The 19,359-nt window shown below is 34.4% G+C and overlaps 1 protein-coding gene across 14 annotated transcripts in view; it reads right to left on the bottom strand.

The window, feature by feature from the left end:
- The window catches only part of LOC117607475 (uncharacterized), a 149,974-nt gene that overhangs the window by 38,363 nt on the left and 92,252 nt on the right, over window positions 1-19,359 (bottom strand). For 13 of the 14 annotated variants that reach the window (XM_034331199.2, XM_034331200.2, XM_076692272.1 and 10 more), the window contains 2 exons: window positions 17,531-17,636; window positions 16,641-16,733 (listed from right to left, as the gene is read on the bottom strand). In XM_034331199.2, coding sequence (XP_034187090.1) covers window positions 16,641-16,733; window positions 17,531-17,636 — 199 coding nt within the window. Of the gene's footprint in view, window positions 1-6,518; window positions 7,409-16,640; window positions 16,734-17,530; window positions 17,637-19,359 lie in introns of those variants that run through there. The other variant, XM_034331209.2, reaches the window with a different exon arrangement.

The raw sequence follows: 19,359 nt of genomic DNA, 5'->3' as shown, positions 1-19,359 counted from the left end.
TAGCGCTTTCGCAGCCACGGAGCCGGCTGCAAGGCGAACGGTGCGGGCTTCGAATCTTTTTCCATGCGCATGCAAATGAAGAAATTTCAACGGCCGAATCCAGTTGTAGCTATTTACGAGTCACAACTGTTTTCTCGAGGCATTGAAGGCTATCCCGGCATACGAAAGTATGTTCTATCCAGCGTTTTCATGAAAAGCAAATTTGAAAGTGAATAGAACGCCAACGGAAAATGCATTCGTGTAATGCAGACAGCACGAAAAACAAACTGAAGGACTTTATAGAAAATCGAATGAACAGACCAGAGGTGCACAAATTGTACGTGGAATCTCATTCATTCATTTCTTAACGAAGAAAACATCCAATTTAAGAAGAATCAACAAAATATCACTTAACGCTTTGAAATGGAGGATTTTGTAACAAATGTTTAAAAACTGGTAGAAAAATTAAATTTTAATACTTAATTATAGAAAATTGCATTCGTGTTATATTTATTATACTTTCATTTCAGGATCTGTCTTTGGAGAACACTACAGATCACCAGTAATCTCTATGACACTCAGTGTCTTAATTATTAAAAATTTTAAATAATCTTCTATTACCTTATTAAATTTTAAAAAATTGCAAAATAAATTCCTTTACATCTACCAGTTAGATAAAATGGTACTTAAATAAAATAATGATCCCCAGGAAATATCTATTCAAATAAGGGTTAAAGGTACGAAAATATGCGTTAATTATCTGAAAGAAATTAAACAAACAGCGCGGATGTCGTTCGAACAAATGAAATGGAATTAAAAACGGAAATTTCTTTACACAAGAAATTGGTCGTAAACTGCTAACGAACGAGCTAACGGAGGATCGTTCTTGTGGACGGACCAGAAAGGAAACCAGAACTTAAAGTGGTATACGCACACGAGTACTCATATTGCGACAAAGCTATAACGCAGCGTCTGCGAAGGAAGATTGTTAGCTAAATTACAGACAAGCTATTATGTAAATTATTATCGATCTCAATGTTATGGTAATGCGAAGTGGGCAGAACCAATGAATCATGCAATCGGGGAATTGACTATTTCGAGGACATGACGAGTTTTCTGTCACGAAGTTTCAATTGTAGAGAGACGCAATTTTTTATGCAAAATTCTGTAATGTTTTTTGAAAAAATGACAAATTTCAAGATACTGAATATTCAAAAAATTTAAGAATCTAGCTATCAAAAATATTTATGTTGGTCGCATTTATTTTTTATTAAATATTATAAGTGGATTTGCTGCTGTTTTTTATTACACAAGCCACTCGTTGCAGCCCTTGAGCTTCGAATCACTCTACATTATCGTCGATGACACTAAACGGAGATATCAGACCCTAATCATCGATAAAGTGATTATCGATGTAGCACGTGCAGTATAAATTAGCAAACGCTCTGTATCGAGTGTTGTTTATCACTGAACGGAATAATGCGTTTAACACTACACACCGAAAGCCTGCATATTAATAGGCTATTAATTATTCACTAAAAACTAATTAATACACCTTTGATTAGTATCGATTCATCTATAATTTATTGACGAGTTGAAATAATCGAAGTTAGTTATGGGAGTTATAATTAAGGGAAAATTGGAAACAAGTGAAAGTGAAAGAAATTTAATGATAGAGTAATTATAGATGGCTTAAAACAGTGATTCTCAATCTTTTTTTTTAAACGAAAATGGTGGATCCCGTCCTTCTCTTTAGGCATTCTTGAAGAAAGTGACGATGGGGGGGAGGAGACATATATAGGTCAGAGGTTCCCCCACCACTTGCGTATAAACATTTATGCGGAAAAATTTAAATGAATATTTATACTATTATTCATACTAAAGTTTATAATATTTAATAATTGAAAATCATATTATTTTGTTTCCAATACTGTACATGCTGCTCTTCCTCAGGTTAGTTCTGTAAGTTCTACGCCTTCGATTCACTTTTTGCATAAAGAAATCATGTTCTATTCGAATGTACTCGCTTCCTATCTCTTGGTACTCTGCATGTAGATCGTTCAAAGTTTGTCACATTTTATGTCTTCGAAACCGATTTCTCAACAATTCCTGTGTTACGACAGCTCACGTTGCTTTCAAGGTATAACAAGTTTACGTAAACTGCAAACCCGTTCAATGTAAAGACATAAGGATACTTGAGAAATGGATGGAATATCGTAAAATGGAAGAAAACTACTGTTATAAATGAGTTATCCATTTCAAACAAATTTTATAATAAATAATATTTCACTCTTTGAGATCTAAGTATACCTACTGGGGACAAATTCAATATTCATCTTTTTTATATTAAAAATAATTTGGAAAAATAAGTAAACTTTACGCCAATAACATAAATTAAAAAAATTCAACTTTTTTCCCACAAATCTATTCCAATGCTTCACGTCAAAAATAAATAAAAAATTGTAAAGAAAAGTTTTGATATGTCACAGGTCTCTCTAGAACGTGAAAGATTAAAATTTAAATTGCTCTACTGTAATAGAGCAAAAAATATCAATGTTAAAGAACAAAAGCCTGTAGATCATTGGAGAAACATTAACGTCGATGAAGTCATCGAAGAGAACAGCCTGATAATCAATGGCATTGTTTGTAATTAACCAAACGGATTACATCGCTTCATTAACAGAATGAAATATGTGTACGTTCGAAAACCTCAATTATTAATACGACTTGTAATTACATGGTTCATTATCAGTGTTTCAATAAATCGATTTAAATCAAATTACAGAAAAAAATTCTTTTAATTTTGCCTATTAGAATTCGAATTTTAGAAAATATTTTTATTTCATATGCAAGTGTTTTTATTGCTTAACAGTTTCCTGTGTTACACAACCACCTCCACAGAATTTAATCGAAACACAATAAAAAATATTTGATCAAAAAATATGAGAGAGTAAAATATTGTTTTAAAAATGTATACCGTTAGAAGGAAATAAAACAACTTTACGTTTCAACGTATGGACTCGTTTGTGAATAAAGAACTGACATTTGAAAACCGAATTTATTACTTCACGAGTTATCGGCTTTGCAATGTTAATTCTTTCTGTCTGCTGCGTAGATTATATCTCGTACCGTACGTGTCAAATGTAAAGGTTAATTATTAAATACCGTACTTTTATCATTAATCATATTTGCTTTTAACTAAAATATTCTATAGAACGTTTTAAACAATACTTTTCTGCGCTTTGTTCAGAAAAAAAATCAAGATTCGATACTGTACATCCGAACGTTCCCAATTATCCGAAGTAACGTAAACATCGGGTCAATTTGAACGCGACTAAAAGGCGAAACAAGTGGAACTGGTGCAAGTGGCCGCTATACAATACGATTATCGGTAGGATCAAGCACGACGAGGCAGCATCGGCACCGTACACTCTGCTAATAAGTCGTCGTTTCGAAGACCTTTAAACGGGCATTCATTCGACGACAAGTGTAATTCTTGCCAATCAGACCCAGTTCGTCTTCGGCAAGAATTAAACTGCCTGTCGTCGAACACGTGCTGGTGAATCGTTAAGAGAGAGCCTTTAACTCGCCGGTCAGCGAAGACACCCCTCGGGTAATTATACCGGGTGTTTAAAAAGAAGAAGGAAGTTCTGAAGAACTTTAACCACGAATAAAATGCTAATAACCAAATCTATCATAAATTCTATGGAATAAAATTTAACCCAAATATTGGGTACCTTACCGAAGAGATAATTTCCATTTCTTTTTTAATTATTAATTAAAATTAGCACTGGAACTAACAAAGAGATCAAAATAACTAATAAGGAATAAAATAACAATAACAAATGTTTTGAAAGATGGAATTATTACTTCTTTTAATTTAAATTAATAATACTCTGTGCAAGCTTAAGAACGCTCCATTCCCCAAAGGGTTAAAGAAAAGGAAAGCTTATTTACTACAGTGGCACCCTGTAACTTTTCGCAGCAATTCGTCCAGTGAAAGGGTAAAAATTTAAGTCGTTTCTTTTTTTCTTTGTAACGACCTGTATACGCGTATAGATTTCCACGGACCGGGTATATACGAGCATCTCGCGTACACGTAAGCAGCCAGTCGGCCGGTCATGGGAAAATAGAACTTTTTAAAGCGTCTCGCGGCGCAGAACGATGGAGTAACGGGTTGTTAGAGGAAAATTACCACGAAGCCGATCTTTGTGGTTACAGTTACCGCGCGCTCGTTTCTTGGCATTGCTCCTTTCCTTTCCAAGCTTCTTCCACCTTCGTCCCTTTCTTTTGTCTCACCGCTGCATCTCGGTCCCTCGGTTGCAGCTGAAAAGCTCGTCGAGCTTGCGTGCAAAAAGCGTAACAACGCGAGACGTTCCGCTTCTCCGCGACGGCGTTGTACACGCACGAAAACGAAACACGCGGAAGCAATCGACGCGTACAGCTACGGGAATTAAAATCGCAAGCATGCACAACCGTCCCGGTATGTGCGAGCAAGTTGCAAAGTTGTTACGCGTCCTGGTTAACCAATCGCATTGCGTTTACCGGTTTCAATAATGCCAATCGATCGACATACAGCGCAGGTAGTATTTCTGTAATACTGTTTGTACTGTGGGTACGTCTCGTGCAACTGGGCCAACTTATGCTTCGAAAATGATAAAATGTATTAAAAAATTTCATTATGCGAGATTAAATGGCACAGGAAGTGGAGGCGTTCTCAACATTTTGGAGTTCATTTGGATTTTTTTAATGGAAATATATACTTTTCTATACATCGACTGAAGCGTAGTTTTATTCTGTATAAAAAAGTATTAAGGTGCTTAGGTCGAAAATTGATCGGTTCGAAAGATATTTTAGGGAGAACTAGGCTCTCCCTGTATCTCCCTAAGATAACTTTTAAACTAATCAATTTTTGATCCAACTATCTTAATAATTTTTTGTAGAGAATTTAAAAACGCTTCGATTCATGTGTAGCAAAGTACAAAATTCCATTTAAAAAGACAAAAACGAGTAAGAATTCTTGAAGTTTTATTGGAATTTTCTACTTTGTTATACACCAATCGAGGCGTATTTTAATAGTGTAAAGTCACTGGAGCGACTATCTTTCAAATTATCACTGTATAAAGATTTCTAATGTTACGAGAAAGTTTGTTCTGTGAAATCGCCGGTCTAACGTACTTACATCGTTCGTGGACAATTGCACTTCCGATCGAAGGATGTCATATGGAACTAAGAAAGTAAGTACATATGGAATTATGGAAACTTAAGTTTCTGCATTTCGATGACTCATTGTTCCGATTTCTATAGACATCTGATTATGAATAATAAGTTACAGGAAACGGTGGAGATGTAGACGCGACATTGTACAAGAGAAATTGCTACAATTAATTAAAAGTGGCCGCAGGTGTACAGTCGTGGAATTTTCTTGTTTCGTTGAAACTAAGCTATTTCGGTAAGATCGCGTGGAACTCGTGAGCACGTTATGTTTCGACGGTAACTTGTACCTCTGCCAAACGACGAACAATTTCGAGGAGTTTAATTCTGCCAGATGTTCCTCTGCTGTTTTTGTTAGGAATGTTGAAGGTCTCATTGTCAGTGCCGCGATTTGTTCGCGAGAAATGGGTAAACATTGAAGAAGGTAAAATTATAATTACGAAATTTTCCAAATGTAAATAAGTGTGAAACGTTCAAATTTCAACATAACTGAAATATAAAAATGTTACTTAAATACATTACTGTTTACGTTATATTCTCCTTCCGCGCTGATTCTATGCAAACACCTAGTTGGCATTGTATCAATACGATTCGAATTTGATTAAGGAGACGAATCTACGAATTTATCAAATTCGAAATATGTGAAATTTAAACAAATTGGTGCCTTTGGATTTTTCAAAAATTTACATTGAAGTCTATGCTAATAATACTTGAATTTGAGTAAATTCTTATTTATTTTATCCAATTTAGTAAACATAGTGTAATTAATTTGGAATAAAATTTACAGTAGATTAAGTGAGAATTTTGCGATAATAATAAATTAACTACACTATATTCATAAAATTGTAACGCATAAAGCATAGAAAATAAATGCAAATACTTTGATCTATGAGTTTGTAAAGTGAAAGCTTCTAAAAAGGAGTAATACTTTCACATATCCCTAGCACATAAGTACCACTTCACGATGATAATTTCAACGAACAATTTTCTCATGGAGCATATGTTCCATTCATAAAACGAAAGGTTACTGGTAAGCTATACAATATTTTCCTTTCATGGATCTACATCTGTCTATCACAAAAACTATGTCCGTTTAAATCTGATTGAACGACGATAACTGATCCCCAATCCCCTTCGAAAAAATCCATTCTAATCCCAACCAATGATGGCATAAGAGGGAAAGTAGAACGAACAATAAGAAAGAGGAATAAACATTTATGCCGGCGTACTTAATATTTTTAGATAACATTCGTGTATAACGATAAAACGATAAAGTATAATTATCGAATGACTGCAGTGTTTTTGAGAGCGCGGGAAAAACTCACCTGTGATATAAGTTCCGGCAATGTGTGCGTGTGCGCATGCGCATGGTTACTGTGTCCTGTCGAAGACCGTTCAGTGTTTGGCCGTTGTTGTTGTTGCTGTTGCCGGAGGTCGGCATCCGATCTGAGCTCCAGCCTCCACCTCAATACACCCATCATAACCGCCTATTGTATCCTTAATTCACTTTCAAACTTAAAAACACGTATCCTCTTATTGTCCGCACTACGGGGAACCAGTTCGATCCCAACGCTCCGACCTAACCTAACGCCAGTGTCCTGTTGCACCCTTTACAGTTACTACGTTAATCCTCGAAACGCTAGTCACCTCAATATCCGCGATAGGTAACCGAATCTCGTATTTGCATGGATGATTGTTTACAAAAATTCAAACCGATCATACAGAAATATTTCCTACACTCGTTTTCCCTTTAAACGAAAAACGCGCGGGAAGAAAGTTCTTCCAATGCACAAGTATATCCCTTTCTCTGCAGGTTTTTCGGTTAACGCGTAACTACCTCCATGTTCGTTGACATTATTAACATATATCCCACTCGATCTTGACTCACTTCGATCGTACGATTATTCGTCTTATCACTGTTCACTGTCATTCTCACAGTACGATTCGATCGGGCAATTGTACCGAGGACAAAACCGTATATCGCGTTTAACGGTGCGGTTACTTTTTCTTCACTGTTCTAGCTTTTCTGTTCGTCGCCCACGTTTCGATCAGCCGAGCGAGGTCAGAATAGAAAGTGTTTACACCGTGGGCGCGTTCGACAGACAGGATCGTGTATACGCGTACACACATACGAATCAAATAGACGTGACAGAACGAACGCGTACAACGACTTCAGCTACGCAGAAGTGCAGGAGCGCGACTGGCATCGGGAGACCGTACGGTTCGAGGCTTGCCTCGTCTGCCGTCTCTCCTTCCCTGCTGCGGACTCCTCCCCCCCGTCACCCTCGCCGCACCCCAGGGCCCCATCACTTGAACGTCCTGCTGTTCTTAAAACTCCCACCATCCTGCTGTCGTGCCGTGAACAAACGTTGCCATGGTCGCCATCGAGCGCGTAAACTCGATTCCACGCGAACTTCGATCATTCTTTTTTGTTCCTTTGCACCAGATTAATGATCAATCGATCCGTTCGAGACATTTTCAAATTAGTTCTCTTTTTCATTGTTTCCCAGGAAAAATTGTTATTTACAGGTTGACCACTATGGTAAAAACAGCTAGATATAGTAAAGCAAGCTGTACGATGATTCCATTTTTTAATTAAAAATTTTCATTTGTGATTTTATGCAATTATCATTTAAAATTCTTTTTAATTTCCTATCCTTCAGTTATTTAGTTATATTTAACTAGTAATGTCGATCATTAGTGATCTTATGGTGGTGAAAATGTTAATCCATGGAAATGAGAGAAAACTATTAAAAATTATGGGATCATGTTTTTCTTTTGTATTTTTAATAAGAATAATATGAATTATTGGAAAATCTGTGTATTAAACTTCATATGCTTTTCTTGAGCAAAATTTTAAAGTTTTAAAAAGGGGTTGATCCACTGCGTTGATCGATATGTGTGTTTCATTGAATGTACTAATGAAACTTAATTAAATGAACAATTTAATCATAATGTCGTGGTTATTACTTCGAAATTGTAGGTTATTATATTAAATTAAATTGCTCGCATACTTTCTCAAAACTGAAATAAAACCGAAGCGTTGTGGTTTATGGATCGTGTCTTAACGGTTTTTTAACGATTTAATCTTTACGCTGAAGCGATTTCTTGAATTTCTCAAATGGCGGGGATTATAATTTTATGCGAACGGCCCGAACAGAAAGTAACGCATTATTAAGTAATCTGTTGTTATTAAGCATAGAAATGAATTCTTTATTACTGATTTCACACAATCGGTGCAGTCGTTTGAAACAAAATATTTTCGCAATCTGTTTGAAGCGCTGATATCAGCATTTACAATATGCTAATACAACATAATTTTAATAAAAATCAATGTATTTACCATTATATTCGATAAACAACATATTCGATGTTGCACATTCCTATCGACTATTTAAACAAACAACATAAAGGTCACAATTTTTCAAATAATTTCAAATCAATCCTAAACAATAATAAAGCACTAAAAAGTCTCGTAAGATTTTTGCAAGATTCAAATCTTATTTTGCAATCAATCGATCTTCTGTTCAGATTCTCGTCAGACATACTAATACATATTTGACATTTAAAAGGAGATTGAGGAGAAACGTTATAAATTAAAAACTAGGGTAAGTACTTTCTTTTGAAATCATCAATCAAGTTCAAAAAGATTGAATATCAAGAGTAAAAAATATCAAATCTTATTAATTAGATATTCCATTAGAGATAATCAAATGTGATTTATGCATGTTAGAACTACAGTACATTTTAGCAGCACTGCCCGGGTTTTTATTAATAATAATGATTATCGATCGGTAGATTGCATGTGCACCCGATTTAAAAGGTTCACTTGAAAACTTTCGTTGCTGCTATGTAAATATATGCTTCGAAATGGTATTTCTATTTTTAATAAATAATATAAAAATCTCTAAATTAATTATATATATAAATAAATAAATAACTGAATAAATTACATATTTGTTATATTATTAAACTATCCACGTCTTCTCCATTTGACATATAATCTAAACACCGAAAGAGTTAATCATTTCTTAACGATATTTATTATCAACGTGTCAAATTATCGATAACGTGATCCAGCATCCTCTAATTCTACAACTTTCGAGGGAGATGTTATGTGCAGAGGTTGATATGCACATAAATTTCACAATATTCTCGATGACTTCATTATGTTCACCGGCTGTTGACATTTCATCAAAACCATTGAACGTTTCAATATTTACGCGGCTGAAATTTTCTCGGTATCGGGAAGCGGTTATAAAACAGCATAACGAAGGAAAACAAAATGCCGAGGCGACATCTGCTGCGTTTCGAAACGTCCGATTATTAATTTTACGTTATAATTGCATTCAAGCACCCTTGTCTGAATCCCTGAAACACTCGAACACGAAATTCCTTCCGCGAGGGAAATAATCCCCCGAGGATGCTTTTGTTCGGCAACCATCGACCGTGTAAGCTCGATCCTTTTTCCCCTTTGATATTTCCCAACGATCGAAAGATTCACCTTGTTTACCCGTTTTTGTTATTCGCGTTATGCGTAAAAGTTTGGCGAATCAGTACAACGATATTTACACGAGCTAATTTGCATCGATCACTGTTTTTGTTCCTGTAATTTGTTCGCATTAAGATTGGGATGCTTTTATTACCGGCACTGACAGAAAAGAAGACTATTTGCTCAATGATAAAACTGAGAAAAATAAGATTCTTAAAGAAGAAAATACTGCATTCCATTTTATAATTATCCTTTATAACTTATTAGGTCACGAGTAATCTAACAAATTCAATAACAATGATACTATAATATAACATTGTGCTAATATATTTAAATGTCATCAAATTTTTCAAGTGAAACATCAGTTTGTTGAAAACACAAATATTGCATTCCATTTTATAATTATTCCTTGCAGCTTATTAAGTCCCGAGTAATTTAAAGAATTAAACAATCTAAAATACTTAATATCGTGCTAATACAATTTTTCAAGTAAACAATTTCTTTATAACATTTCAGATCAAATGACCGAAAGAATATAAAATATTTCACCATATCTCAGTATCAGATGGATATGCCATAAGTGCTATTTTCAATTACTTTTATCTCATCATATTATGCCAGACTTTCAACGCCTTTTAATTTTAATAGCATTCGATTCGCTACAGTCTAATGTATCTCAAATTCACCAACGACTTCGTATCCTTTTATGATCTTGTTTCGAGTTTCATAACTGATGGAGAGCGTGGCACGTAGCCCTTTGGGGGGTTAATCCGAGGCCAGCCTGAATTCTTTCATGTACGGAGAGTAATGACAGGTGGAGGAAGGTGAAACCAAGAGGAAACAGACTGTCGTGGTAGCGAGAGGCTAGCAGAGGAGCGGATGTCATTTCGTGGTCGACTTATTTCGTTGCCAGTAGGTAGGCTTCCCATTCCTTTGTGTCCACCTCTTTCATTATTTTACCCAACTTCCTGCGGCCGAAAACGACCAGGTTCTTCTGCCACGAGCCTCTCGCGATGCGTTCCCACCTCCTCTAACCATTTCCATGGGCCCCCTTTCACCGCCATCTTACATACACACGATTTCATTCGTGGACATTTTGAAAACGTTAACCTTGTTCCATTCTTAACGAATACCCTCCAAGTCAAAGACTTGAGCAACGAACTAAACCCGTGTCTCGATGCGTGGGTCGACACTTTCTTTATTTCCGAGGAACGTCAAAGTTTTTAAGAAAATAATTGATTCCTGATCAATCAACTGAAATTTGCTCGTGATTTATGAAAATAAATGGAGTTTTAATAATGATTTAATAAAATAGATATTGATATACAGGGTGTTCCGTACAAATCAGACAAGCTACAGCATTTAAATGGTAAAAGAAAAGAATGTCACGAGGAAAAATTAAATGGTGTCGATTGGAGCATCGCGTGATGCATATGTTGACACCGGAAGTGGAGGCGTTTCAAAGATTTCAAGGTCACCCTTGATAAAAAGGAATTGGGGCACTTGGGTCGAAAATTATATAATTAAAGAGATATCTTAGGAAAAGACCACTAGGCTCACCTGTGTCTCCCTAAGATAACTTCTGAACTAATCAATTTTCGACCCAAGTATCTTAGCAATTTTTTGTAAAGAATAATAAAATGCAGTGGTCGGTGTCAATGAAAGTACAAAATTTCTCCCAAAAAAATTTTCAAAATTGAAAGCACCTGTCTCACCCTAAGATATTTTTCGAAATATTCAATTTTCGACCCAATTACCTTAATACTTTTTTGTAAAGAATTAAGAAACGCTTCGATTGATGTATAACAAAGTGCTCAATTTCATTTAAAAAAATTGTATTTGAATACCTTTTTCTCGTCTCTTTCTCACGATCTTTCTAAACTACTGAAGTTGATTGTTCTATGTTTTAAGAGTAATTCCTGGACTTCCGGTATTATTCGGACGACGTGACTTTCTATGGAGAACATTAAAGAGCACTTCGCAGTTTACTGTTGACACAGCAATCATGAAATTGAGTAATTTAGATAAGCCGTATGTGAAACAGTACTACTATCTTCATTGTGACAGTACTCATTCACACGTCTCGGCTTTAGTACTAAAAGAGAAACTGAACGACCTCAATTAGAAGAACTATCTTGGACGCATCGCGTTCGTCAGATTTATTTCTGATTTTCTACGGTTTCAACAACAGATCCCAAACAATAGATGCGATAAAATAGAGAAATAATCTTCGAAAACAAAAGATTTTCCGATTTAATGTGCGTAAGGAAACGCGGTAAAGGAAAGAAATAAGAGAACGAACGCACTGTGGTCGCAATTTTTCTGTAATTAAGTATTAGAATGTAATTTTTAGTCCTTTGCACACGACTGCTACTGTTATGGCAACATATGTAATTTATTAAAGAAACTCTGATATTCTAGAAAAATTTGTCAAAGTTTTTCAAATTTTGTTTTAGAAATTATATAAGTAACTTCTTTTATTATAGCTGCATCTGATTGATAAAAATATAGTTTTTTTTATTTTAATTGCTAGCTTTTGCAAGATTTCCAGCTTTGAGTTTACTTCAAAATTAGCAGTCTTTACGAAAATAAAAAAGAAATTGTTGAAGATATTGATTCAGCTATTTGCACTTCCAATTCTCAATTCACGACTTCTCGCTATCGCAACATCGACTTTCAGTTGACCAACTGCTATAATTATAAAGACAAATATCGTGTACCGAGCATTCGTGTACTCAATGAAATTTTAAAGTTCACGCGTTCTTCAGAATGAAAGTTTCAAAGGAAAGTTCAATCTTTAATTCTGATTTATCTCTGTACCAGATACTCTGGATTTATTTCCTCGCGTGGAATATAAATTTTATCAAAATTCAAAAATATTGCCTTTTTGTTTAATGGTACATGTAGCGGTAACGGTACTTCTCTGTACCTGTGAGAAAAAGAATTTTCGTTTTATAGCGATTCAACGTAAAATAGAAATGTTTCTTGTAACTCCGTTGACGTAACAGAGAATGTTCTTAAATTATACATTCGAAAAACGTGTACCCACCCGGCTGCATGTTTAATTTGAAAAGAATGTTTCTCGACTTCTGTCTCATTTTGCTGCAGGTTTTATGTTTATTTTATGACGTGTCTTCGTGTTTCTTTAACAGGACAAACCGAGTATAACTGCTTTTACTACATCTGTCAATTGCAATAATTTTCAAAAATTATTTTCAATTGGTACTTTTCTGTTTAAAATAAAGTTATATAATATAATTTAGTGATTTTCAGATTGCAATTAGTATCTGATAAAATAAATAGAAATTAAGCGAAGAATAACAGTATAAAACGTTAAATATTAAAATCAAGTTGTTGAGTACAATTTGTAAATTATTTATATTTACATAAATAATAATTATTTATTACTTAATTATTTTTACTTATTAATGAAAATGATATTACATCAATATAGTAAGCACTTTACTGTATATTGTGTAAGAATTATTAATAATAAATATAGTAAGTACTTGATTCCATAATAAATGAAGTAACGTAAAGAAAATTCTCGAGTAACTGGTTCGTTTCTTACGTTTTATCGGTAACTATAATAGTGATTTCGTAAAGTGCTCAAAGCGTAACGATGTCAAGTTCGGCTTCTGTTTCGCGCTAGTTTCGGGGTCGTTCCCACGCGAAACAGGCGGATACAATAACCTGTTGTATACCGTGAACGTCGCCAAACACGAATCTCCGATCTTCACGGGTCGCGAGCAGACAGAAATCAGAAAATATCTTCCCGGCCATTCGGTTAAAATCATACCATGACGACCGGTAGTGGCGGTTCAACCGACACTTCCGGTGCGCGTACCTGCACGGCCGGAAGCCCGTTCCTCCCCCTTACATCCTGAGAATCGTTTATGCATCTTGTTTCGCCAATAACAATGACCCGCATTTCCAACTTTATGGCCACACGGTTTCCCGCAAACGATAAAGAAGAAAAATAACTCGACTGTTAATTGCATTTCGGTCACGTTCTAATGCGGAAGCGTTAAATGAACGCGAAATTTTCAGAGCAGAGTAATAGAAAAAGGTGAATAAGAGTGTTATGGCTATTTATTGCGTGAAACGGCTAGTTGTTTATGATTTTGCTTTTCTAATGTCGAACGCCGTTATAATATTATATTTATAAAACAAAATTATAGGATTTATCTGTCTTTCAAAATAATTTTTTTTTATGCCAGAAAAAGTATAGTTGCTAAAGGCAGTTAAAGATATACAGCTAACACATATATATTTAGATGAAACTAAGCAACAGAATAATTTTAGTTCAATTTTAAAAACTATGCTAGATATTTCTGTTATAGAAACATGCATAGCATCAAACTTTAACATTTGTTTTTCAATTCTGTATCAAAGGGCGCTTTAGAAACAGTACTCCTGCCATCTAACGGGGCGCGCAGAAATAAATGAAATAGAAAAACTCATTTTCTTTAAAATTAAATGATTTTTGAGCTTCATTTGTGCAAACAGAAAATTATATGATCATAACAAAACTTAAACAATGGCATCACAACAAGCTTAAAACATTATAGTGAAAATTTAAAAAATTGAGCTCGGTGGAGAAAGAAATGCTACAGCCATCTAGTGGTAGATCCTCCAAACTAACGAAGCCATATTTTATTTCTATTTTGTTTACTTGATTAAGTTCATAGAATCTTCCTGGGCAATAATATGTTTTAAATAAAAACATTAAAATACATTTGACACACTAAAAATAATTAAAGTTGATAAAAATGTATGGTACCGATAATAGAGCTCTGTAATTTCTTAGCGTTTTAAAAATGTGGCGCTGCAGTCGCATCTACTTTATCGACCACGAATTATCTAATCAATTCTTTTCAATTATTCATTTTCTCATATTCAATGATCAGTGATATCGTTAACCGAATTACATTATAGCTATAGACCGTTTTATCAGCATAAATTAAACTCAAAAGTCATTTGTTTTGTGGAAAAATTTTCTGTTCTCTGATTTCAGTGGTTGACCGTCAGATGGCAGGAGAGGTAGTGTTCCCAATGCGTGTTAGCCTCAACTGATATAGTAGAATGTGACATGAAAATGGTAAAGGATTCTAAAACTCCAGTTATCGTATAACAAACAAATTTTAGAGTAAACTATACTGATTTTGACATTTTCAACTTTAGTAAGGATTCATAAGAATTACACCTTAATTTCTTTCTCACCTGGTGACACTTGTAAATTCAAAATTTGATTAAAATCTTTTTAATTGACAATTGAAAAGCTTGCTAATGATCCAGACTTAAACGAATCACTGTACATAGTTATAATAAAAACTGCTAAATAATCGAAACGACTTGATTTTCCCAAGAATAAACCATAGGATCTTCGCGAATTTAAGTTTCTCACGACATCATTGCAGCACGTGTTGTGCACATGAATTCATACATTTGGATGCCACGTGAAGAAATGGCAAAAAACAATCCTACTCCGGATGGTCGCGTTAAAAAAAGATAAAAAATGAAATTCGTATCCTGAGCTGCAGAAAGTAGATTTGTACCACTTTGAAATTCATGGCTTCAATTTTCCTCGACACTTCTATTCACCTTACCGCAAACAATAACTCACCCTATGCTACGTTCTACGTTACAATCCATCAACGACCTCGAAGACCCATTCAAAGACTATTTCCATTTCTACCAAGTCATAAGCCGTCCAATCATCAAATTTCTGCTATCGTTGACAAAGAATATCGTCAATCGTTGGATTCGAATCGATTAGCAGGGAAAAGGTGATCATACGATAAATGAATTCAGCGATCGTTTCCTGTCACGTCGACCCTTGACTTAGAACAGTTTAGCACGTGACTGGCAAGATTCTCCCCCTCGAAACCGGCGAACCGAACATTTTACACACGAAGAAAAGAGCAGCTTACGATACTGATTGAAATTCAAGCAGCGCGTGTCGAAACGATTCGTCCTAAAGGTTTTTGCTACTAGCACCGTGGATGATGATGTCCATTTATCTTCGAGTCATTCAAGGCGGACAGTTTCAGACTTGCCTTGCACGTGGACCGTATCCGGACAAGTGAACGACATGATGTATTTATTAAATGGAAGCATCCCTAATCAATCACGTCGACTATTATTTTGTCTAATTCTTGTAAATCGAAAAATGATATCTCAGTATATTCCACACCCTTTGAATACTCTAGAAGGAAACTATGATATATTTTTAAAATTACAATTTTGCAATTTTTTTATGTAATTGAAATTATTTTCAATGACTATATCGATTTTGGTAAAACAGTAAATTATTAGTGAAAGGCTTAACAATTTTTAATAGCATCTAACGTGTTTCCATTATTTTATCCAACTGTATATCCGCTTTCAGTACTCTAAATTAAAAATAATAAAATTATAAAACTCTCAGTCTGGGAAAACATGAAAACCTTAAAATTTAGCTAGAAATTATAACACATTTAGTAGACAGCAGCAGAAGGTAATTTTCGACTATTCGAACCTTCTCTGAAATTTCTAATCAGACACGATGGCTTAATGAGATTACTGTTTCGCTGCGAGGCGCATTCTGAAAAAGCTTTTAACCTACGTTAAAATTTTCTCCTTTGAATAAAAGGTTTCTATAAAAAATATGGCTTTCCTTTTTGCTAAAATTTTTACCGAGTAGTTTTATATTCTAGTTGATTCGAAGCAAGTATAAAGACATGATACTAAAATAAATTGGTAGGTTTGATAACGATTTTACGAGCTTGTAAACTGGTCATCACAATAAATGTCAACGTTCAAGGGGGTGAAAGAAAGAGGTCTGAGATGTATACGGGTGCCGGTATCCCGTCAATTCTTTTACTCGTGCCCTTTAAAATTTCTCGGGAACACGAATTCGATCCAACAAAATAGAAGATAGAACGGCTTGTACTGCGATATACATATTTCTTACCTGAGAAAAATACGGTGGTAGAACGCATCGTTGATCATCGAGACGTGAACTCTGCACCCTTTCCAGCAATTCGAATAAATCTTGCGTAGTACTCTGCAACAAAGAGGCGGATTATTTAGTAATAATTCTTCAACCGTAGTTTCTGCGATAGAAATTACGGTATTATGTGTTACTTCACAAGGACGTTGCAATATCTTTAAAATTGATAGAGATATAAATGATAGGATTATTGATGCAAAAAAATGAAATAAAATAAAAATGGAATCTCATGCAGGGAGATTCGCAAAAGTTAAATTAACACTTTATCCTTCGCCAATTTGTACACGCTATTATAATTCTAATTAAATCTCGAGAAAAGGGACTGCTCGTTTAACTTTTATTACTTTTCCTTCAGCTTTATTTTATTTTCATTGAACGTTATTGAGAGAAAAATTAATTTTAATTTATCACAATTAATACATGAAATATATCTTGACCTACGGATAAGGTATGAAATTTTGGAACAACTTAAAGTTCATACAAGTTAGTGTCAGGAATTGTTCATTTTTAGTTATTAACCTTTCGAGAGGCGCAGGTAAAATGTCAAGTGACGTTATCCCTCGATAAGTGGCCATTGATTATACTTCCCGTTATAATTGTGAAATGCAGGTGCAACGTGATGTGCATGAATGAATCTACCGATTACAAAAATATGTAACAATGGGTGTAAAATAACACAAGAACACAGTAATAAAATTCATTTTGAATAGAAGATTCAATAATACAAATGAATATAATATTATAGTATCTAACAATGATTCAAAGTGTACTATACATTTTCATTAAAACTTTTTTGTTTTAAAATATTCAACCTTCTTTTTAACACTCTGTATACATTTAAAATTTCTTACCTTTATTTTCTCTTGGTTGGTACCTTGAACATCTTGTCTCTCATCCTCCAGCGCGGCACGCCGGGATTCAGCCTCACAATACACGGATTGTTCCAGTTGCTGTCTCCTGAAAATAAGAAAAATACTAATTAGAATATAATTCTAAATATCAGAATAATCAAAATTTATCTATATGAATAGAATCATGAAGATACCTAGAATTCCATAAATTTCATATCATAATAATAATTATAGTACAGTAGACTCTTGTTATATTGCCACGTGAGCAATTTGACGTTCACATGGATTTTAAAGAATACCAATGCCATCCTCTCTCCATCATAGTCTATGAAAATGATACATTTTTATTTCTCCCATCCTCTTCAAACGAGAATTTGGAAACTTGACAAATTTTTCATTCCTACATTCTCGTCGGCGACAATATAACGAGAGTCTACTGTATTTTAAATTGCAGTAATTAAATTCCACATGGTTTATAATATAAAAATGTATCCCTAAATTTAATGACAAGAATTAGTAATTTCTCAACAAATGTTAAATGAAATTTTCAGATATAATTCCATCAATAATTTTTATTAGGTATATCAAAGAATATAAAATTGAATTTAATTTTATGAAAATCGATACTCTACGATTTAGAATTTAGAGCACACCGCCATTCAACTTTCTTTATCTAAATGCTACTCTATTTTTGACGCTCTTCATCTGCTATCGCAACGTATTGAACGGTTCAAATTGAAAACAAGCTGAAGCGAAGTCTCAAGGAGCAGATGGGTCGATACAGACTTTTCTTAGCGTTCTCGAGAAAGTCGTGAAGATCACCTAATTCGATGCTCCCCCATGAAGGTTCGATCGTCTGAAACAAACGCACATCTGGCGGCAGCTGCTAACTTTTCGACCAATGATCACGATCGCATCTTGACGTCTAACTTTTCGTCTAGTTGAGGTCAGCAATCTATACAATATTGATCACCTGGACTCTATAGTATATTAACTCTTTCTAAAACGTCCATTGGTAGTCGTATAATATTACAAGCTATATATTCCAAAATTTGAGACCAAATTATTATTTTTAATTTTGAAGTAAATCATTAAGATACAGTAACATGGCTATAAAAAGATAACAGAGTAATTTTTCACGCATTAATTACAATTTATTAATTATTATTTTTGCAGCGTTGATTATCAAATTCTATGAATAATTTATTATTTGGTATAAATAAAAATATAAAATTGCGAAAATCAGAGATTTCGTGAAATATAAAATTATTAACATAATAAAAAAAGAAATGCAAGATTCATCAAAATAATGAATATGAATTTTGCAATACGTATTGCAAATAAAATGGCATATCATTCTTGAATAATACGTTTCATAAAAACTGCTATACATAATATAAAATTGATTAATTCCTATATTGTACCGTCATTGTAGTGATACAATTCTGTTCGACTCTCTTCATAAAGAACTTCACATTATACAACAGCGGAGAATCAAACGAATGTTTCGATTTTATCATTCGAAGTGGTTGTTCGCCACCTCATCTCGACAAAAAGACGGGAAGAAAGAATAATCAGGGTGGTGCACGATGAATTCATGCAACTCATCCGACCGTTCAAATACAATCGATGGATTCACGTTCTGTCAATCCATCGATCGATCCTTCGTGTCCTCGTTGTTTCATAATACCATCGTGAGAGATAAAGGAAGAACCGTCCTTTCAATCGCAGAGAAAGGAGAGCTGTGTGACAGTAATTTAAATAATCTGACTCCGTAGGAGATTCGTACCGGCGTGTCTCGTAATTGCTTTTCATTTCCTTGTCAATTC

Source organism: Osmia lignaria, chromosome 14 (genome assembly GCF_051020975.1).
Source record: "Osmia lignaria lignaria isolate PbOS001 chromosome 14, iyOsmLign1, whole genome shotgun sequence".
Classification (NCBI taxonomy): domain Eukaryota; kingdom Metazoa; phylum Arthropoda; class Insecta; order Hymenoptera; family Megachilidae; genus Osmia; species Osmia lignaria.
This window is presented reverse-complemented; position numbering and strand designations above follow the sequence as displayed.